Source organism: Danio rerio, chromosome 4, assembly GCF_052040795.2.
Source record: "Danio rerio strain M-AB ecotype USA chromosome 4, GRCz13ab, whole genome shotgun sequence".
Classification (NCBI taxonomy): domain Eukaryota; kingdom Metazoa; phylum Chordata; class Actinopteri; order Cypriniformes; family Danionidae; genus Danio; species Danio rerio.
In genome coordinates, this window is record NC_141024.2 from 21039649 (window position 1) to 21062748 (window position 23100).

The 23100-nt window shown below is 36.0% G+C and overlaps 2 protein-coding genes across 4 annotated transcripts; one reads left to right on the forward strand and one right to left on the reverse strand.

Annotated features, from left to right (window-relative positions):
* Positions 1-67: 67 nt before the first annotated feature.
* Positions 68-5172, reverse strand: napepld (N-acyl phosphatidylethanolamine phospholipase D). Of its 2 annotated transcripts, none has more exons than XM_087247492.1 (5): positions 5110-5149; positions 3402-3636; positions 1921-2567; positions 1735-1849; positions 68-432 (listed from the first exon to the last, which is right to left on the reverse strand). In XM_087247492.1, the coding sequence occupies exons 2-5, from the start codon at positions 3600-3602 to the stop codon at positions 301-303; spliced, it is 1095 nt and encodes a 364-aa protein (XP_087103618.1). In that variant the 5' UTR covers positions 3603-3636; positions 5110-5149; the 3' UTR covers positions 68-300. The 2 variants fall into 2 exon arrangements, with proteins under 2 accessions (XP_087103618.1, NP_001074082.2); NM_001080613.2 differs by having other exon boundaries at positions 73-432; positions 3402-3639; positions 5110-5172.
* A 542-nt stretch (positions 5173-5714) lies between these two features.
* Positions 5715-19332, forward strand: ints13 (integrator complex subunit 13). 2 transcript variants are annotated; one of them, XR_015481802.2, is made up of 17 exons: positions 5715-5970; positions 6459-6704; positions 7287-7361; positions 7450-7652; positions 8386-8466; positions 8543-8633; positions 9690-9818; positions 12299-12383; positions 13554-13646; positions 13721-13810; positions 13932-14110; positions 16246-16410; positions 17039-17193; positions 17519-17749; positions 17901-18040; positions 18608-18986; positions 19059-19332. XR_015481802.2 is itself a non-coding variant. In NM_199883.1 (17 exon segments), coding segments are annotated over 16 exon segments (2115 nt in total). In that variant the 5' UTR covers positions 5718-5970; positions 6459-6479; the 3' UTR covers positions 19096-19321.
* Positions 19333-23100: the final 3768 nt, after the last annotated feature.

Below are 23100 nucleotides of genomic sequence, written 5' to 3' on the forward strand. Positions count from 1 at the left end.
AGCATCACTGATTCCCACAATGACTGAGGTAAGATCTCACCTTACAAATGTGCATACAGCCAGCAGATCAAGTTAATTTCATGTTGTTTTATTAAGGTCACACCATATTTGAAGTTTGAATGTACAAATTATACTAAACAAAATATAAATATGATTTCTTTTTAAATATTTATTTGGCATTAAATCCAGAGTCCAGCTTCTGGATGAGCACAATCTTCAAGACAATTTCTAGATATGCAGGCTGTGTAAAGCATTATCATATAATATGTGTGTCAGCATACTTCATGAAGTTTTTTTTGTTTAGCTGGATGAGTGCATGTCCTTGAGGTTGATCATGCGTGACTCTCCATGATGAAGTGTGAAGAAGTCATCTGGATTAAGTCCAAGATTCACCATTGCCTCACGCAGTCGTGCTGGAGGTTCAAGATAATGCTGAGAGAAATAGAGATAGGAAATGCTTCATTAGATACACTACTCTTTAACAGTTTGGTAAGTTTCAGTACAATTTGTTCTCTTTTTAAAAGTCTTTTAGGCCTTGTGTACACCAGGTATTGAAACATGTTTTTGTCAATCTGATCACAAGTGCACCACACTATAAAATAAAGATGTAAGATTTAGGTAGACAAAAATGCAGATTGCTGTGGTAATTGACTCTCCTACTGACCAAACATCTGTTCATTAAGGAACAAGAACAACAAAGAAATATATTCATACTTCATTGTGTCATCTTTTTTTTTTTATCCACATCTTTTTCATACTTTTAGATACTTTCAATAACACTCATTAGTCACAATGAGCACTCCTGTGAAGTTGATGTAGACCATCAGAAATTAAGAGGGAAGGGTGCTGAGGAAATCTAAACACACATCTAATCAAAAGAGGCGCATTTGAACAGATGTTCAAACCATGTTGAAACAGTAATGCGTCTCAGCTTACCACCTGTGATCAAATCACTAAAAACATGTTAATACCAGATGAAACCAGGGCCTTATGCTCACAAAAATACAGTATTTTTGTAAAATATTAAGAACTGCTTTCTAGTTTAATATTGTAAAATGAAACTCATTCCTTATTTTGTGCTCAGAAAAAGTTGTGACACCATTTTGATTTATTGTGTATACATTAAATGTGCATCTACCTATCTATCTATCTATCTATCTATCTATCTATCTATCTATCTATCTATCTATCTATCTATCTATCTATCTATCTATCTATCTATCTATCCATCCATCCATCCATCCATCCATCCATCCATCCATCCATCCATCCATCCATCCATCCATCCATCCATCCATCCATCCATCAAAAATAATAACAAACATATTGTAAATAATAAAATATACACCTCACACACACACACACACACACACACACACACACACACACACACACACACACACACACATACCCTTGTTAAACCTTAGAATGATACAAATAAAATACATTCACATGCCTGGCACAATCAAATGCATGTCCTCTAAGCTGACTTATTCCATTAACTGTCCTCTGAAAAACCTTCTCAAAAATGTCTAAATGCCTCTCTGATGAATTGTGGAGGCTGAATGTGTAGGCGCAACAGTGAAGCCTGACGCAATACAGCAACAAAGCCTGGACTCCCCAACCGCAGCTGGACAACAATTACACACAATCAGAGCAGTGACAGCTGGCCAGCTCAGTGGAGGCCATTCACACTGAGAGAATGAACAGAGAGGCAGACATACAGCCACGTACCTCATAGGATAAAGGAAACGTTCCCCAGTGAATGGCCAGAGATGCTTTTGCTTGAACGTCGATGTGAATTTGAACAGCCTCTTCAGGATCAACATGCTGAGATTTCATGATGCCTCTAAGTAAAACAAGACATGTTATAACATGTTAAAAGCCCATTCAAAAACACAAATGATTTTACAGTCGTACCTGGGCACATATGCTCCAATTGGGATTGCAGCCAAGTCAAATGGTCCAAAGTGTCTTCCGATTTCCTTAAATGATGCACAGTATCCCGTATCTCCAGCAAAAAAGAAGCGGGAATGGGACCCTACGATGCTCCAGCTTCCCCATAATGTTTTGTTGTCATCCACAGGTGTACGTTTGCACCAGTGCTGTGCTGGGGTGCAAAAAAAGCTGACATTATCGTGCCCAGGAATTCGGCTCCCGACCCACCAGTCCAGCTCTGTGACATTCTCACAGCCTGTCTTCTGCATCCATTCTGCAAGCCCGAGCGGCACAAACCAGTGCAGAGCAGAGCCAAAGCGAGAATTCAGAGCAGTCACAGAGGCTGCATCCAGGTGATCATAGTGTGTGTGACTGATCACCACAGCATCCAGGCGAGGAAGCTGTTCTATGGTGCATGGCGGGTCACGGTAGCGCTTGGGGCCCATAAAAGCCACTGGTGAAGCTCTTTGGCTGAATATGGGATCAGTGAGAACCAGCAGTCCCTCCATTTCCACCAGTACAGTGGCATGACCGAGCCACGTTGCTCGCACTGATGTGCCTGTTTGGCCACATTGATCTGGATTCTGGATGAAATATGGCTGCACAATTGGCAACTCACGGTCCAGAGCCTAATGATAGATGTCAAATACATATGTAATTATTTTTTTTTACATTTTTTCCAAATAGTACTGTACAATATTAAAAAAGTCTATATATTAATTTTCTATTTATAAAGTGTGTGTGTGTGTATATATATATATATATATATATATATATATATATATATATATATATATATATCTACAATAACATTTATTATTTGTAATATATAAGGCTATAATCTTTTTAAATATTAATGAATAATGAATATACAATTGCTTTTATTTTAGTACATTAGTACATCATATTTTGTTTATATACAAATTATTCACATAATTTAATTTACTATAAATATTTATATTAAATTATAAAAATATATAAATATAAGCATGGATAAAGATAAATACTTTAAATAGTCCTTTATAAAATATAGAAGTATTAATAAATACCCCATTTTATGTTTATTTATACATTTTTAATTGTTATAAATAGGCATAACAGATGTAAATGTGTCCAAAAACATCTGAAGCTCATGTTAAATTGTTTTCCTAATAAAATATTTTACGAGCTTGGCGTATTTAAAAAGGCATATATTCATTAAAAAATAATATTTGATTATTGTTATGCTATTTTAAATTATTAAAATGTTATTTATTTAAGTCATAAATAACATTAGGTCTTTGAGGCCCCCTAGTGGGCTATAGCCCCTGGTTGAGACCCACTGCTCATCAACCCAGACTTCAAGAGATAGTCAGAATAATTAAATCTACACTTTAGAGAATCTAAAATCGTTACAATGTGCAGTAATATTACTTCTGAAACATGTAAAATTCAATGCTTGATTAATGATAAACTGCATTCACCTCTTTGGCACTGGGAATCTTACTGTTGTTCTTCTCAGTGAGGAATAGGCGAGCAACGGTAGTGTAGGAGGGGAAATGCCAAGTTGACCAAGGGTTCACAAAGCGCCCTTGGGAGTCCCGTCTGGAACAGGTAACATCTGCCTCCTGTCTGTAATCCAGCGGGGTGCTGCTACTTGCACCAACTAAAGGTTGCTCTGCCATGGACACCCCACCTGCAGCTGAACTGCACAAACACCTGCTAAAAAACATATTTGAGATCATTTAGAATAAACCAGCCCACATAGTATGAGACAGAGTTTCCCAACCCTGTTCCTGGAGGCACACCAACCATACATACTTGTCTCCCTTATCTGACCCATTATCTTCAGGTTTCAGAGTATCTTCTAATGTCCTGCTGAGTTCAGGTGTGTTTGATTTGGAAGAGCTTGAAAATGTGTAGTGTTGGTGTGTGCCTTCAGGAAAAGGGTTGGGAAACACTGCTATAAATGACCTTAAAGGGATAGTTCACAAAAAATAAAACAAATACTCAATATTTTCTCTCTCAAGTGGTTCTAAACTTGTGCTCCCTGTACAGCCCGTGCAGTGCATGTACAGCCTGTTCAAGTCTCTTCTGTTGAACACTAAAAATATATATTTTGAAGAAAGCTGGAAACCTGTAGCCATTTTCTTCCATAGTACACTGTAAAACCCAACAGTGTATTGTATCAAATGAAATGAGTGTTGTTAACTCAAAATTCACTGAATGAACACTCATTTGAAAAGAGTTTTGAACTCAGTATTGAAGGTAATGAGTAGGCCCACATAGAATCTGCGCAGGCAGAATTCCGCAGATTTTTTTGCCCATCATTGATTCTGTTTATTTACTTGTGTAAATGTGTGTAAATTTATATTTATCCAGTTTTTAAATTATTTTCAGTTCTCGGTTATTTTTTTAAGATAAATGGTTTGTTGCAATCAGTTTACTCAAACGCTTTGAGTTGCCTTAACTTTTTGGGTTTTACAGTGTTAAGAAAATAAATACTACAGAAGATTTCTAGCTTTCTTCAAAATATCTTCTTTTAAGAAGAAAGAAGCTCAAACAGGTTTGGAAAAAGTGCAGGGTAAGAAAAAGACAAAAATATTTTTGGGGGGTGAACTATGCCTTTAAATAACACAATTTTTCAGCAAAAAAATACACCTTTGCTCATAGGTGACCATCATGGATAATTTTCATTTATTCTAATTTATCACTGTGCACATTTGCATTGATGTTAGTTAACCTGGCTCTCTGTACAGCCTATTTAGCATTTTACACTGCGTTTTATCTCCTGCGATTCAGTGAAGTCATCACTGGACTATGAAACTTCCGCATAACGCTAGCGCTCTTTTAAATCTGGCGCCCCTTCATAATAAACCACAGAATTTAAACAATGTACATGCGCTCCGTTTATTAAAAATGTAAACTATATTTTCAAGCCAAATGGTCTACTAATATCACATGTGTTGATGTGAACATTGTGCCTGCTTAAAATACATCAATCAAAATCACCTCGAGACAAAAATATTAAATAACAACTAAAAAGAGACACTGGTGTGGATTATACAACAAAAAAAAACAATACTGACGCTCGCAGCTATCGTGAGCTGTCTGACATAGGCGAATGTGTGTGCTGTTAAGCAGATTAAAGTAATGTAATCATTATAACTGGTTAATTACGCAGGTACGTACCGATGTGTCAACTCTGCAAGCCTCAAGCTCGCGCCCGTCTGTTTTGGGAGTGTCGCGAGCGCACGAGCGCGCCTCTGATGTAAGCGACCCAGCAGAAGACCTGAGGTATGAGCTGCCATATGGGACAAAAACCTACAAACGAAATGCGTTCAAATATAACGTGTTAACACAACGAGCTGTAACTCTTATTAAATCACATAACACAAAATACAAAGTTTATGTCTCTCCTTTCCAATGTCAATAACGTTTAATTCTCGCTTTTAGGGCATCCTAAACTCACCGTACCGTGTTGCCGTAGTAGTTAAAAATACCGTAACAAACAAGCGAAAGTTGTTTAAAAACACGTCTTAAACTGCATTTGTGATGCTGTTTGAGGTGCCATAAAAGACCAGTTTTGCTTTTACAAAACTTCCCGTCCACAAAACCTCCTTGTAATAAACAGTGTACGGACTTGCACAAACGGTACAGTCCAATAAATGTACAATGTTACATGTATTTAGTATTGTTGTCACTATTTTGACAGAACTGAACATGTCAGTCGTGTCCTCGAAATGTCACTTTGCAGCACGGCCGTTTTATTTGAACTCACAGGGCGGAATTTCACTGACGGACGCGTTTGAGTAACAGCGTTTTGTGTCCCTTGCGCTTTTATTTTGCCTCTGCCAGTTTATCATCAAATCAGTTTTGTTTTGTTTTATTCATAACGTCTTGACTTAGTGTCGGTATTTGTTTTCTCTTCAGTACAACTACATGACAACATTTTCTATGCGAGTGAGTTTATTGAACGCGGATTCTACATCGATGGAAAATTAGCAGGCTGTGCTAGCAAGCTAACGCTAGCTGCATTTCTGGGATACACAGGTGATAAAATACAACTTATTATTGTTCTCAACATAATTTTTATTACTTGAATAATAATACTACGTCTGTTATTACTTATTTTTTGTATCGTATCTGATGCAAACCTATGTTAACTGGTTGTTTACGTTCCTGTCAGGTAGTACTAGTAGTACTCTACATAAATATAACACTCAAATAAACCTCTTTCTTTTAATTTCCTAAATCATTATTTCAGTATTGTCTTTGTTTTCAGATATATGTTTAACTTAGTTCGCTGTTTACGTTGCTGACAGGTTTGTATATATATTAGTAAATGGACAGTGATAGAAAATGTATGCTTATTATCATAATATGTAATACTTTCACAGATATTCCTTACTGCAGGTTTAGTTTCTTTTTGCATTTGTTATTTTCTTTTTTTACTAGAGCTGTAGCAAAGCTCTGCATGTATGTTGGCTGAGCATGTCAATATATCTACATGTGACATCTTGCTGTTTTATGTTTTAAAGTGTCTGTGCTGCAGGACCAGGATGAGGATGTTCTCAGTTTCACATAAGACGGCCTTTGTGGTCGATCACTGCCCATACATGGCAGAGTCCAGTCGGCAGCTGATTGAATGTGACATGCTGACCAAAAGCCGCTCACAGGGTGTGATTCCTCTGGCTCCAGTCGCCAAATCTCTCTGGACGTGTGCAGTTGAGTGCTCCATGGAGTACTGCAGGATCCTGTATGACATTTACCCCACCAAGAAACTAGTGAGTGTTTGGAAACTGATGCTGATTGTTGGTGTCTTCGCTGAAATGTTACAAAGACTCTCGATTTGATCAGCTTCAGTATTTATGCATTTGATTATAATGTTTAGTATGTGTAATTTTATAAATGCTGTAAACTCTACAGAGCACAATATATCAAAACAGTAGAATATCTGATAAATAATTTGCAAATTAAAGCCTCAAATGTGTTCAGGAGCATGAACTGTAGCAAATTAGCAGTAATAAAATGAAAAGTTGCTGCAACCATTGACAGTAATAAAGTCTTTTTGTCACATAGAATACTTATATTTAGCAAAATACTTTTGTTGTTGAAATTGTCTCCAGAGGTAAAATAATGTTACATGATAATAATTTGTACTGTTTGTTTTAAACTAACAAACATAAAACAGGATTCTATCAATGTTTATTCCACATCCATGCTTCTATACAATCATTTTAAAATGGTTTCTTTTTATGATGCATCCAGGAAAGTAAAAGTAGCACATGGAATAAAAATGACGTGCTGTTGAGTAAATGATAACAGAACTACATTTCTTGGTAAACCATTAATTAAATGTTTTTTAGGTGAACTACATTGTGAGTGATTCAGAGGTTCACATCCTGAACAGCTGGAAGCAGGAGGATCAAAATACACATGATGTAAGATGCACATTTTGATCACAATGATTTACTTGTTCCAGATTAATCTGAGTGGCTAGAATTGAGTGTATGTCTGTGGTGTGTTTAGCTCATGTCTGCCTTGGCTGCGGTTGGGCCTCCAAACCCTCGTCAGGATCCTGAATGCTGCAGTGTTCTGCATGGGCTGGTGGCAGCTGTGGAGTCTCTGTGTAAGATCACAGAATATCAGCACGAGTCTCGTACTACTCTGATGGACATGGCTGACAGAGTGGCTAATAGGGGGCGCATTATCTGTCTTACCAATGCCAAAAGGTGAGAAATATAATATATATTTCATGTGGGTCAGTGACAAAAATCAGTAATAGTGTAATTCAGAAAAGTTGTTTTATACATTAGAATACATCCTATTTAATGATTTTTTTGTGCAAACAAAATAAGGATTTTTATAAACATTTTGCCCTGATTTATAAAAGAAGTTAAACTGTCATTCAGAGAAACAGTAGTTTATGTACCATAAAGAAATATTGTCATCAATATTTAAACAGAAATGATTTAATTAAATTTAAAAAGACCATATGGAGGCCTTTAATTTTCATTAATTGTTTTAGATCTTCACACTTTGCCACTATACTTTGGGTCACTAGATTTTACCCAATAGTCACAATTTTTTAAAATACTTTTTATTGTAAGGTCACTTATTATGTATGCGTGCTAAAATAAACATATTGTTTTATTTTTACATTTAAATGTTTTTTATATTGAATAAGGAAGGAACATTATTTCTATCGTATTTTGACCTTTTCTTCGGAAAAGTTACTTGATATACTTTTATAATTTGTTTGTTATTTAGCATTTTTGTTTAAAATAAATGTTGTTCAACGGAACTTTGTTTAATGCTGAAAAAAAGTACAAAGTAGCATAACAGATTTCAGTGTTAATAATAATAATAATAATGATAAGAAAAAGAAGAAAAAGAAGAAGAAGAACAAATGTTACATGATTTCAGGGGAACATTTGTGTAATGACTGCTCTGTTATTTTGTTAGTGACACTCATGTCCGGATGTTGGAGGACTGTGTGCTGGAAACCATACAGGAACAGAACAAGCTGGCAGCAGGATCTGACAGGTAGCTTCTAATATCTCTGTGCAGGAGTCACTTTTATTCTCACATATTCTTAGTCTTATATGTTTCTGCTGTGCAGACTGATGCCCATTCAGCAGTGTGAGCTTGTGCTGGTCCACATCTACCCACAGGGGGATGACACTCTGGTCTCAGACCGGCAAAAGAAAGAGGTAGCAACTTTTTAAAAATATTTTCTTAAAACAAGTTAAACTTCATTAAGATATTTATAATGATGTTTTTTTAAACTCAGCTCCTTAATGAATTCTAAAATGTTAATGAATCAAATAAATGTTTGAATAAAATCAGAGAAGAAAAACAAGAACCAGATGTTGATTTCAAACGCATGAAACGTTAAGTTTTTAATGCATAACTGCTGTAATAAACAGATAATTACACATGCAATTATTAGTCATTAAATGTTAACTATATATCAGTATCACTTTACAATTAGGTTCCATTAGTTAATTTTAGCTAATCTATATACTAAACATGAACATACAATGAACATATCTCACAATATTTATTCACCTTTGTTAACCTAATTTAATAAAAATAATGGGATAATCACGCTATATTCGGTCACGCTTTACCACAAGGTTTTGTTAGTTAGGATTAGGATTAAGTTTACGTAAGAATTAACATAAGAATGAACTATACTAGTACAACATTTGTTAATCATTAATCACACTTTTACTAATGCATTATTAAAATCCAAATTCATTCATTAACATGAACTAACAATGAACAACTTGGTTGTCATTATCTATTGTTAACATAAATGCATAAGTATGGTAATAAATGTATTGTTCATTTATTGTTAGTGAATACATTAACCAATACATTAACCAATACATTATTATAATAAAGTGTTACCTTTTATTTTAAGGTGCAAATCTTGCAATTAATAAACCAAGAGTTTTAGCTCAATAAACTACTAATATTCTGCTAATTAATTAATTAATTAATTAATTAATTCATTCATTCATTCATTCATTCATATTTGTTTTTAAAGTAGTAATAACTAATGCCAACAAGCACAACTTTGGATATTAATAATGCATTATTAAATGTTGAACTTTAATTAATAAATGTAGTACAAATACAGTTCATTTTAGCAAACTAACGGAAAGTTTTTGTTAAGTGTGACCAAAATATTTAAATACATTTGTCTCACTATTGCTCTGTAATGTGTGTGTTTGTGTGTTTTCTCCACCCTGTGTGTGCAGCTTTCCTCAGTGTTAAGTAGTGAGGTTCACAGTGTGCGAGCTGGACGGTATCTAGCCTGTAAACTGAATGTGCTGGTTCAGCAGCACTTTGATTTGGCCTCCACCACCATCACAAACATCCCCATGAAGGTCAGACTGACGGTCAAACATCTTCTTCACTGCCTGTCTCCCTCTCTTCTTCACTTGTTTGCACTGTATCAGTTGCTTACACAGCTGCTGTTTTCATGGTTTATTGTTTGTTTTGCTAGCCTACATTAAATGTCTGTGAGCAGGTCAGTACTTTACAAGAGCTACTATTACTTATCCAGATCAAAACCCCACCCCTCATCCAGCTCTTGCTAATCTCTAATCATTAACTTGAGCTTTAAAGAGCCTTCATTTAATTAGGCTCTACTGCTTATAAAAGCTTTTTCCTAATACTGGGGGACTGTATATATTGTAGTGTGTGTCACATTGTAACAGAAATTTGTATTGAACAGAAATTTGAGGTATATTTAATAATATTCTTAGAAGGGGGAAAAATGGTGAGTCTATTTTGATTAATTGATAGTTTTGTTTTTAATATGCCAAAACAAGATCTGACTCACACTGATTGTTATACACTTTTTATGTTGAGTAAAACAGTCCTGTTTTATTGTTTAACACTTTGATCTTTTGCTCAAAATATTAACAGCAACAAAGCTGTGCTCTCATTGAGAATTAGTGATTGCAAACAAAAATGATTTATTCCCAATTGTTTTTACCTTGTTAGTATGCCTGGGTCATGAGAAACGGGAGATTGTTAAACCATGAACTCCTGTTTCTTAGGGCTGTACATACGATCATCAAACTCACTTAGTCATTCATCTCAGTATGCTTCACAAAATGTATAGTGGTAATAAGAAAAAAGACAGACAATGCCCATTTCCACCATCATGAGTGTCACAATATGATATCAAAGAGGTGGTTTGAATTGCCCGAAAATCTCTAAAAATGACCGCTGGAGAACTTCAAAGGTTAGTTAGGTCTTGCTTGGGGTCAGAAAGTCTGGTTTCAAGCAAAAATCATCTACTCTCTGTCTCATCCAAAAACAATTGACAATTTTTTAAAACTAGGTAAGTCAATTGAGAACTAGTTCCCAATTTTAACGATGACCTGGCCAAAAGGCAGTATAAAAGGACACAGTGTAAATAGCACAAATGCAAATAATGCCAAAACATATTAAGCAAGAGAAAAACTGAAAAACAATTGCAGTTATCTTTCATTCATTCATTCATTTTCTTGTCGGCTTAGTCCCTTTATTAATCCGGGGTCGCCACAGCGGAATGGACCGCCAACTTATCCAGCACATTTTTTACGCAGCGGATGCCCTTCCAGCCGCAACCCATCTCTGGGAAACATCCACACACACATTCACACACACACACTCATACACTACGGACAATTTAGCCTACCTAATTTACCTGTACCACATGTCTTTGGACTGTGGTGGAAACCGGAGCACCCGGAAGAAACCCACGCAGGGAGAACATGCAAACTCCACACAGAAACGCCAACTGAGCCGAGGAATCGAACCAGCGACCTTCTTAATGTGAGGCGACAGCACTAACTACTGTGCCAGTTATCTTGTACTATTAATGAATCAAACTTTTAAAGGAGAAAAAAATTAATACATATAATTAATCTTTTAAGGACTACCGCACAGCAGAAAATGACTAAAGTAACCAAAAGAAGTACATGCTTTGAGTATACAGAGATTAATAAATCTACTAGAAATTTCAATGTTTATTACGAATGTTAAGATTGTAAATATAATGGAGATTTCTCAATCAGAGTTTTCTAAATAAACAGAAACAAGTGAATTAGTCTACAAGAATGAAGAGAAGGCAATTTCAATAAAGAATCTTTAGGACCAATCTTTTTTTTAAGTCTCTAATTAGAAAATAACATGCATTTTGATTTATTAGTTAAACAAACTTGAACATCTTCACTTTTCTTGTTAATATTTTGTGCAAAAGATCAAACACTGCAAAGACTTTGACTTTTTATGTTTACCAAGAGTGCCAATTGTAGTGGAGGACACTGTATATGTGTGATTAGCACTCAGCTGGATGGACAGTTAACCCTCCTAGAAACCCTTTCAGCTCTCAGATCTTCTCTCTGTCGGGGTGATTTTTCTCGTTCCTTTGCTCTCTTTCTTTTTCCTGGGTGATGTGGCCAGATGTGAAGTGTGTTTTCTTGTTCTGGTCACTTGTGTAAAAAACCGCAGATCCCTGCAGAAACACACAGTAGTTGTAGGATGTGTGTTTGAGGCCAGTGACCCCAGGGATGAAACATCCTGCTCTGTAGTGTCCCTCCATCTGTGTTTTCCTTGACGTTCTCCTCTCTTTTCTTGTTCTTGATGTGTGTAAGCTCTGTTTGTAGCTTACAGCCTCTGATCTCTTCTGATCTGAAGCAGCTGGGAGACTCAGAGGTCTTCACGGACATGTGATCTGTGAGGGCACAGTTATTTTATAACCTGTGCTCTTCAAACATGAAAGCAGCAGTAGATCGTGGTGTGTTTGTAGTGTAGAGGTCCAGCTGCTGATGTGTGTGTTTATGTTTGTGTATGTGCTCGTGTGTGTGAGAAGGAGGAGCAGCATGCTAACACTTCAGCAAATTACGACGTTGAGCTTCTGCACCATCGTGATGCACATATGGAGTTTATTAAGAGTGGTGAGTGATATCAGTAATGCAATACAGCCTTCATTTTGTTGCATAAAGCACTTGGACATTAGATCATAGCAAACTGTTCTTAACTCTTGTAAACATTACAGACGCTTTTGCATTGTCAGTTTTAGAGTTTATTTATTTATTTTAATAACAAACATATCTGATTAATAGCGTATCAATAATTGAAAATGGAAATATTTCAGATTTTCAAAAGTGAAATAAACAAATTATGAATATTATTTTATACATATGAATAATTTGTATATAATACAAATGTACAGTATATGTTAAAAAATGTACTTCTCAAAAGTAAATATGCAAACGTTTAAAATCTTCAATAATAGCCATCTCATATATTTTAATAAAAACTTGTGATGAATAATTTCTCAGTAATAAATTAATTGTGAACATTTAAATAGTTTCAAAATTGTCACAAATTCATATTTTTGTATCTGATAATTTTTTTTGAAAATGAATAGCTATGGTGATGTTAATATTTTGATTTAAAAAAAAAACTATTTGATGAATATCTTCTCTAAGAAATGAATATGAAAACATTTAAAATGTTCAAAATTACTCGCAAGTTATTATTCTTAATAATGCTTTTTAGAGAAAAAGTATTGCGATTTAATCTAAAAAAATATTTATTTGTTTGTGCACTGTATATATTTATTATGTATTATGTATACAAAAATAGGTGCCTACATTTGAGAAAATGTTTATTTATATTTAGATAAAAAACATAACTATATGTATTTGATTCAAATTGTATATAAGTTTGAATGTCTGTATTACAAAATTGTTTTGTATTATTGTTTCTATGTATGTGTGTGTATCACTCATCATAAATATATAAAATACATACAAATATGCAAAACAAACTTTTATTTTGGATGCGATTAATCTTTGCCCAGCACAAAGTTTTAATAAAAACATACATGATGAATAATGTCTCAGTTAAAAATAAATATGCTAAAATTTCAGTTTTACGTTTTGATGTATTACCTCTTACTACTTTATTAATACATATTCGAGAACTACTAAAACATGCAGGTATAAAATGACAATTCTTTTATTCCATGTATTTGTAAATCTGACATTCTCTGTGGAATACACATGAAGTTTAGTGGAATGTCACTGATGTTTCAATATGCCTTTATACTTGGTGTGTAGGTGATCTCCACATGGCCGGCAGCACGAGCAGAGACAGTGGGCTGAAGGAAACAGTCACACTCAAATGGTGCACTCCACGCACCAACAGTGTAGGTGAGTGAAACGGTGATGTGAGTTTTTCTCTGTGCAACCTATATCAGAAGCATGATTGAAATTCTTGTTTGCAGAGCTGCATTACTGCACAGGTGCTTATCGCATTTCTCCAGTAGACGTTAACAGCCGCCCATCATCTTGCCTCACCAACTTCCTGCTGAATGGTATGGATTATAATAAATCCTGCTTTTCTCATTAATACCTTCAGTAAAAAGAGAGGCTTTGATATTAATCTATAAATATTATACGTTCATGTACTTTTCCTTTTGTCTGTTGTCTTCCCAGGTCGCTCTGTGCTACTAGAACAGCCTCGGAAGTCAGGGTCAAAGGTCATCAGTCACATGTTAAGCAGCCATGGAGGAGAAATCTTCCTGCATGTTCTTAACAGCACACGCTCCACATTAGAGGATCCACCGTCCATCAGTGAGGGTTGTGGAGGACGAGTGACCGACTACCGAATCACTGTGAGCTAAAAATGTTTTTCTGCATTCACATTATTCTGAGATTATCCTAATTGGCAACATAATTTAATCTATGTACACATTTGGCAAACTTGTAATTACAAATTGCTTTATAAACAAATTACCAAAACTTCAGGTGCATAAACATAGTTAAAGAAGTTACCACACTGAGATTCTGCACCTTCATAATGTGCATATGGTTTATGTTAAGAGTGGTGAGTGATATCAATAATTCAGTTCAGCTACCATTGCATTTTGCTGCATAAAGGATTTAGACATTAAATCAAAGCAACCATTCTTAACCCTTTTAAAAACATTTGAATTTTTCACTTTCAGGGACAGTTCTTTTCCATAGAACATAATCTTCAAAAACAGTCTATTTGAATTTTATTATTTGATATAATAATAGTATATTATAATTGATTTTATATATAGTATATATATTTATTATTATTTTGTTTTTTGACAAATCACTTCTTAGTAATTCTTTGTAATTATTAACATTTTAAAATTCTTTTTACATGTTATTGCCACACTTATTATTTTATTAATGAATATTTGGAAATGGTATTGTAAAGTGTATTGCATTCACAATATGGTTTCATAATTTTAATCTTTAAAGGGTCACGAAACACCAAAACACATTTTTTGAGCTGTTGACAGTCGTATATGTGTCCCACACTGCTAAAAACACTATTAGGACACCTATATTTCACTAAAAAGTGTAAATTGGTTGTTTTTGCGTTATTTCAAGCAAATTCGTACTTCCTGTTTGAAACGAATTTTTGAAGCTGCGTCACGGTCATGACATAATAGCGTGTATTCCAGCGTGCAGACTGGGCGTCTGTGCCAGAGTGTGCCTTATTACGTCTTACAGTGTGATGCATTAATGCATGAGTAAGGCTTGGTTCAAACCAATCAGCGCGCTCTATTGTGCAACTTCATTAATATTCATTAGTGTCACCGTCTTTACACCACAGAGACGCCACGTTGTGTTGGCAAAACAAGCGTGAAGTGTTGCTTTTACAGTTTGCTGCCATTAAGTTTCGTTTTCATTTTCTCTCTGTGAGAGCTTATCTGGATCACGTGTGGATTACAGTGTACGCGACGCTCGACAACAATAATTTACGTGTCTAAGGGGGATTATTGTTTACCTGAGAGCTGTTCTCATCTGCAAACGCTGAAATCCGGATTCCGGATGTAGTCTTCTCTTCATAAAGACGCGGCTCTAGTTGCTGGTGATTGTCCTGTCTCTACAGATTTGGTAAGTGAGCGACCAGTGCTCTTTGTATTTTCAGTTTGTTCGTATCAAATAAGTTAACTATTGCATTGAGTGCAAACATGTTAGCACCGCATTTTGTGACCGGAATAACACACGCGGCTTTCGGACGCTACCTGCCGTGTGCATCTAAGTTTTCGGGAAATGCGGAGTTTTTTTTCTCTCATTCGCCGTGCGGTATCAAACATTGCATGAAAAATACACGCTTAGAGCAGTTCCTCGAATCAAATATCTCATTTGTCGCGAGGGGCATGAATGAATTCCCTGAATGAAAGAGCCGAACTGCAGTTAAAGTCCGACATTTAATAATTTGGCAAATAATTCGACTACAGATGTCCATGTAGGTTAAACACCATCCCTTTCTCCTGTGTATTTTGACTGAAACTCGCGCGTGCCCAAATAGACACTCCCACACCCTCCCACTTTAGTTTCTCCGACACTCCCCCCTAAACAGAGCTGGACACCCCCACTTTTCTGACTTTTTCCAAAGAAGAGGTGTGAAAACACCCTGCTGAAACGAGGGGGTTTCATGGCCCTTTAAAAACCATATGTGTCTTTTCCAAGCTTAAAATACAAGCAAACAAAATGGCTGAAACCCCAAAGATAGTAGAAGTACATTAGTAGTGATAAAACAAAAGTTTGTGAACAGATGGATCCAGTATGAAGCTGTGAATGTTGGCAAGAATTTGTAAAAAAAAAAAAAATTAGACATTCTATAAATATTGACGAGGATTAGATCTAAATATAAGCTAATAAGTAAAATATTAAACCGTTAATTTCAGTAGAGATTTGTCACATTGTAATTGTTTAGGGATACAGTACATTCCTGCGTGTAAATCTTGTTATCATCTGACTGCAGGACTTTGGTGAGTTTATGCGGGAGAATCGACTGACTCCATTCCCAGACTCAATGGTAGATGCAGCAGGCAGAGCTCCAATCGAGAGAGCCAAATCTCAACTAGAACGACACACACGCTACTGGCCAATGATCATCTCCCAGACCACCATCTTCAACATGCAGGCGGTAAGAGCCACTGTCTTAATCAGAGCTACTCAACCAGGTGGACAGGGACTGTCATTAGTGAATATAATAACACAAAATTAGTATAATATAACCATGATATGGTAATTTACATTATAATTAACAATGATTTTAAAGAGAACTACAGATCTAAATGGTTGGTTAATTAAAGCCTTTATCCTATGTTTTGCAATGAGTTCCTATTTTGACAGCTTTTTTAGTCAGTGTTTGCTTGTTGATTACATTTTTTTATTTACATTTTTGGAACACTCCAGAAAAAAATATTCTGGGCTGAAACTAAAAATTCTGGACACATTGCATTTTTCTTTTTAATTTATGAAGTTAATGTAATATGCTTCATAAATATATACTTCAATATACTTCATGAATGTAATGAAATGTAATATAATTAATTATCACAATTTATAAAGAAGATATATTGTACATGTACATATGTTTAATGATAAATGTATTATTTTTTCTTCCTTTATTCTGTTCTTTTCATGTGAATATGGTACAGAAATCTACTAAAATTATATCCAAACAATTATTAATTGATATTGTATGCATAATGTATGTGTATGTGTGTTTTTGGGTATTGTGGTCATCCTTTTGCATATTTTTATTTCAGGTGGTACCATTAGCTAACCTCATAGTGAAGGACACTCTAACAGAAGAAGATGTGCTGACCTGTCAGAAGACTGTCTATAATCTTGTTGATATGGAAAGGAAGAGTGATCCTCTGCCTATCTCAACTGTCGGCTCCAGAGGAAAAGGACCCAAGCGGTGAGAATATCACATCAGCTTTTCATATCTACAAATTTCAGTTTGGCTTGTTGTGTGACTGCTGCAAATTCAAGTCACACAGCCTAGTGTACACAGGCAGTACTTTTATAGCACAAAGAATACAGTCCACACAGCATTGCAAGGTGTATGTGCATGTGTTTTTTGTGTGTTTATAGTTGTGCAGGCACAGTTGTGCACTAAAAAATTAAGTATAGTCAAGTCCTATAGGGTTTGGTTGTAGCAGATAATATAGTACTTGTAACATGAGGTATTCATATATAATTTGAAAGCTTTTATGATCATGTTAATGTTTTTCTGTATATAGTGATGAGCAGTATCGGATCATGTGGAATGAGCTGGAGACATTGGTAAAGACTCATGTGGGCACCAGTGAGAGACACCAACGTGTGCTGGAGTGCATCAGCGCTTGCCGGAGCAAACCACCCGAGGAGGAGGAGAGGAAAAAAAGAGGAAGGAAAAGAGAGGACAAGGAGGACAAAACCGAGAAAAATGGCAAGGACACAGAGGAGAAAAGCTGGACTGCAGACACTGAGAGGTGAGCATTAGTGGAAGAGATGCTGACTTGTGCATTTACATCTGTCAGGCGGCAGCTGTTTGTAGATGGATGGCTGTGGATTTTGCTTTATTCATTAATCTCTTGATCTGTGGGTGTTTCTGATGTTCATTATGTCCTTTTTCTCCTACAGACTAAAAGGGGTAATGGACCGAGAGAAGGACGAACAGAGCGAGTGTGAGATCATCAAAGATTCGCCAGACTCACCGGAACCGCTGAACAAGAAACCACGCTTGGCTACAGAGGAACAGCAGCCTCCGGAAAAATCCAAAGGTCCGCATTTATGTTTTTTCAGTTATTTTATTAATTATTTTTGCAATATCAAGATAAAATAATAATAATTATTTAACAATAATAATAATAGTAATAATAATAATTATTATTATTATTATAATGAAAGGTAAAATATTTTATATTTACTTCAAAAAAATAAAAAGTCTCTGAAACGTTTGTGATTTGATTTATTATTATTATTATTATTATTATCATTAATAATAATAATAATAATACATCTATAAAGAAATGTAAATATTTTATAATATTATTATTATTTTGTGGAATTAAGCTTATAAGTGTTGTGATACAGTCATTTGTTATTAATATTAATAACAGCAAATAATTAAATGAAAAATATTTGTAAATTAAGTGTATAAATGTAATATTTAATCATATTTTTTATTTACCTTTATTATTAATGTTATAGTGCATCCAGTTATTTACAGTGGAGTATTGTACAGATTTTCCTTTTGAGAATTAATCAGAAAATGTTTGATACTCAAGAATGCACAGAGCATTACGAGGTTCTCTTGCCAGTTTCTTGCTAATAAAACACATATGCAGCACATATACATCTTGAAGGACTTTGCGTAGACCTTGATGAAACTTGTGAAAGATGCAGCAGCTACATCAGCACAGCCGTGCACTCGTGCAGAACGCCATCATTTTTTGCTCAGAATTAGCAGCTGCTAGCCGAGTCAGAAAGATCATCATCTGAACTGAGTGAAAAGGCAAGTCAGAAAGTTTTGAGGTACCACAGCCAATCAGTTGTGTGATGAGTCAAAACAGCTGTCTCTTGTTTTGCAGGTCCTGTCTCTCTACTCGCCCTTTGGACCAACAGAATAACTCAAGCCAACTCCAGGAAACATCAGGAGTTTGCAGGAAGATTGAGTTCAGTGAATAACAAGGCCGAGCTTTATCAGCATCTGAAGGAGGAAAACGGGTGTGTTGACTGCATCGTCTTTCTTCCATCAGTCAGTCATATTTTGTTTACTCACTGTGTTTTCTTTATTAGGATGGATGTTCATGAGAATGGAAAAGGAACAAGATGATGTGTGGAAAACGCTTCTTCTCATCACTGCAGGATCATTGATTTGTTGAGAGGATGTGATGTGACCTTTGGCATGATATCAAATGATGCTTTTGCCAGGATGCGGATTTTGTGCCAGACATAGAAGAGCAAGGCAATGTTTTATAAGGACACACTTTTTTTATATGCTTTAGTTTGTACAAAGAGTCTGAAAGTTTGCGAGGCAGAATAAAGAGATTGTAAATTGTGTTGTACTGTTCATATTTGTGATTTCTGTGTACACATCTGTTTGTTCAATGCTATTTTTTTATTCAGATTCGTTTACATGGAGCAAGCATATTACTTGGATGTCAAGAAAGCATCAATGTGCTTTTTCTGGTAAGTGATATAGGAACACAAGGTACTGTATTGTGAATCACTGAAGAAACAAATTTAAAACCATGTTTGTATTTCAGAACATTTCTTTTCTGAAATGGCATCTTCAGTCCCTGTGGTCCTCATTCATGTAAAGGTTTTTGGTATTGAATAGTTCACCCAGAAATTAAAATAATACTATCAGTTACTCACTCTACTTGTTTCAAACAAGTTTGAGGTTTTTTTTTTTGATAATGATTGAGATAATGAAGAATACTGAAACTATTCACTTCCATAGTATGAAATAAATACTGTGGAAGTCAATGGTCACTAGTTTCCAGCATTTTTCAAAACATCCTCTTTTGTGATTAAAAGAAGGAAAAAAAAAACTCAAACTTGTTTGAAACAAATCAAGAGTGGGTTAATGATGTAAGATTATTTTTGGAGTGAACTATTCCCTAATGCCAAAGTTCTTCTGTGGCCACATAGAGGCACTCTTAAGCACATTTTAAAAGCTAAAATGACACTTGGCCACCTACTGACCTGTGAACTGCTCTAACTGACACGGTTATGTGACCTTGCAGTGTTCTCTGAGCATGTGGCTGTTACGTCAACAAGGCCATTGGGCAGGGTTTTTTTTTTTAACCGACCTTCAGAGTTTACCTCAACCTCAAATCAAACTCAACTTCCTGTGATTTTTCTAGTAACCCTGAAAATATTTTGGGGTTGATTTTTCACTAGGTTTGGACCTCTCTTATATGCTTGGACCTTGGCCTTTTAAGCCTAGATCTGAGGAACCCTGCCTTTTCCAAACTTGTTTTTATTTAGAGTCACACCAACAACACATTTTCCAATTCTAATAAAGCACACTTGATTCAGCTCTCTCTCTAGCTTGTAGAAACACAGAGCCAGAAACATACAGCTGAGAAAAAAAGAGAAAGATCAAACATATGCACTCTTCTGGATTTGCCTTGAGAAATGCGAAACATCATCTTATGCTCAAATTATACTTCTATCTGCAGTCTACGATAGTCTGTGCCCTGTCCTTGTGATGCTATTTTCAGCATCAGGAGTGTCCACAGATGTCTGTTCACGCCAACTTAAAAAATTTAAACCTAATTTGCAAATTCAACAGCACAGGCACATGGTGAATATTGGAAGAGAACAAGCTCACTACTGAGTGCTGTGCATTTCTTTAAGTCATCTGCAGTCGAGTATACTTTAAAATCTCTGTAGCCAGTCAGAATTAGTAAACATTAGTCGTTAAGGTGTACCATCTTTTTGGGGTTATAAAGGTTGCTTCTGAGTGCCCCTTTGTGACTGCTGTGTGCCCATAGTGCTTAGGTTCTACTCTGTAATGAAAGAATTGAGCTGTCATTGAGTCAGTTCTGTGTTCCTTTATTAATGTATGGGATGGATCAGACACAAGAAGGCTGCAGCACACTTTGTTAGGACAGCTGAGAGGATTTATTGGTGTGCACCTGCCCAACCTCCCGGACTTATACATCCCCAGAATGAGGAAAAGAGCAGGTAACATCATTCAAGACTTCTCTCACCCAGGCTACAAACTGTTCACACTTCTTCCCTCAGGCAGACTGTACAGATCTCTACAGGTATCCAGGGTAATGTCAGCATACCACCAACAAGGACAAACCACATCCAAGAGTGGGAGCTCTTAATGCAGATGAAGCTGTATGAAAGGGATGTCCAGGTGCTAATCTGGATTGTATCCAAAATAACATAAAACCACAGCTGCTCAACTTACTGCAGAATTAAATGTGCAATTCGACTCCTGTTTCCACCAAAACTGTTAGCTCCACACGGTCAACATGGCCGGGCTGCTATAGCCAAACCTTTGCTTAAATGTTACAATGACAAACGTCAGTTTCACTGGTGCCAGCAATGAAAATCTTGGCCTCTGGACAATGTGAAACATGTACTGTATTATTCTCTGATGAGACCACGATCAATGTCTTTCCCACATCCAGGAGAGTTGCGGTGTTGTGAAGTCCCAAAGAAGCTCACCACTAAGACTGTCACATGCCCAGAGTAAGGGTGGATCAGTGATTTGGGCTGAAAGATCATGGCATTCCCTAGGCCCAATACTTACAGGTATGCTAGATGTGTGCGTTACTACCAAGGACTACCAAACCATTCTGGAGAACCATGTGCACCCCAAGGGTTCAAACATTGTATCCTGAAAGCGGTGCCATGTATCAGGATGATAATGCACCAATACACACAGCAAGACTGGTGACAGAGTGGTTTGATGAACATGAAAGTGAAGTTGAACAAGCTGCCATGGCCAGCACAGTCATCAGATCAAAACATTATTGAGCCTCTTTGTAGTGTTTTGGAGGAGCGAGTCAGGAAAAATTTACATCCACCAGCATCATGACATGACCTATCCACTATTCTGCAAGAAGAATTTTTCAAAATGCCTCTGGCCAATGTGGAGGACTGGAATCTGTCATTCCGAAGACAAACTGATGCTGTCTTAGCCACAAATTGAAGTCCTAAAACCGAAGTGTTTCGGTTTTATTGTCTAACCTCTGTATATATTTAATTATATATTTAATTAAGTTTAATTGATTTTCTACTTTTTTTACATGTCATTTGTGTTCTCTTGTTGATATGTGTGTATGTGCCCAGAGCTCATGTAAATTACAAAAATATTTCATGTGTGTCTGCACCCACTTGTTGAATAAAGCTCATTCTGATTCTAAAGTGACGATTCGGGAAAGTGTCCTTTTTTACACCTGTTTTGTTTGTTTGAGTTGAATCAAATCTTAAGTTAATTTCCATTTCTTAATTTCCACTAAAGAAATGGACTGAGACCTGGCTCAATAGGTGGTCTTGGATGCCCATCCAGCAGCAACCCAGCACTTGAGAGTACATTAACTTGTGAATCCCCAGTGCTGGGAAACACCCATATACTCTCTCATTCACACACAAACTCATATGGCCAATTTAGTTTATCCAGATTAATTAATAGTGTCTTTGCACCCAGATCAAACTCACGCGAACACAAGGACAGCATGCAAATTCCACACAGAAATGCAAACTGGCCCAGTTGGGACTCAAACCAGCAACCTTCTTGCTGTGAGGCGACAGTGCTTACCATTGAGCCACCGTGACAATCCCCCACCACATCCAATTGGTGCATATTGTTTACACCAGTGGCTAGAAAGACTATAAATAGATTAGATTTTTTTTTATTTTGTCAGAAATCAGTTTAAGTAACAGGTAAGTTTACAAATAACTTTGTTATGATGTCAAACACTGCTCTTTTGCATAAATGGACATTTTAGCTATGTTATGTGTTATATATGTTAAGTATATAAATCAACACATAAGTATTTCACCATTAAGTTATTAATATATAAAAGTCTAGAGCTTATGTAAGACTTAGAACAGGCTGCTAAAGTGTGTTTACTGGATGTTTCAGTCTGGACATGTTTTGTCTTCATAATGGACAGAAAGAGAGGAACCTAGCCAAGGACAGAGGAAGTTATTATTGAGTTTTTGAACTCTGGTTAAGATGAGGGATTAACTGTTGATATAGGCGGTTCTAGAGCTTGCTGTCAGGCTCTGTACACATATTTAGTAGAGGTTAAAGTGATTGTTTGTGTAGGGTTTGATTCCTAATATGCAGTGCAAACCTCTTGACCTC

Bases quoted from the DNA above. Each gene is read 5' to 3' on its own strand.
- napepld (XM_087247492.1), bottom strand. From the start codon at position 3,602: ATGGCAGAGCAACCTTTAGTTGGTGCAAGTAGCAGCACCCCGCTGGAT. The intron at 2,568-3,401 runs GTGAATGCAGTT...ATCTATCATTAG, and splicing joins AGATTCCCAGTGCCAAAGAG to GCTCTGGACCGTGAGTTGCC. The intron at 433-1,734 runs GTACGTGGCTGT...TATTTCTCTCAG, and splicing joins CGTTTCCTTTATCCTATGAG to CATTATCTTGAACCTCCAGC.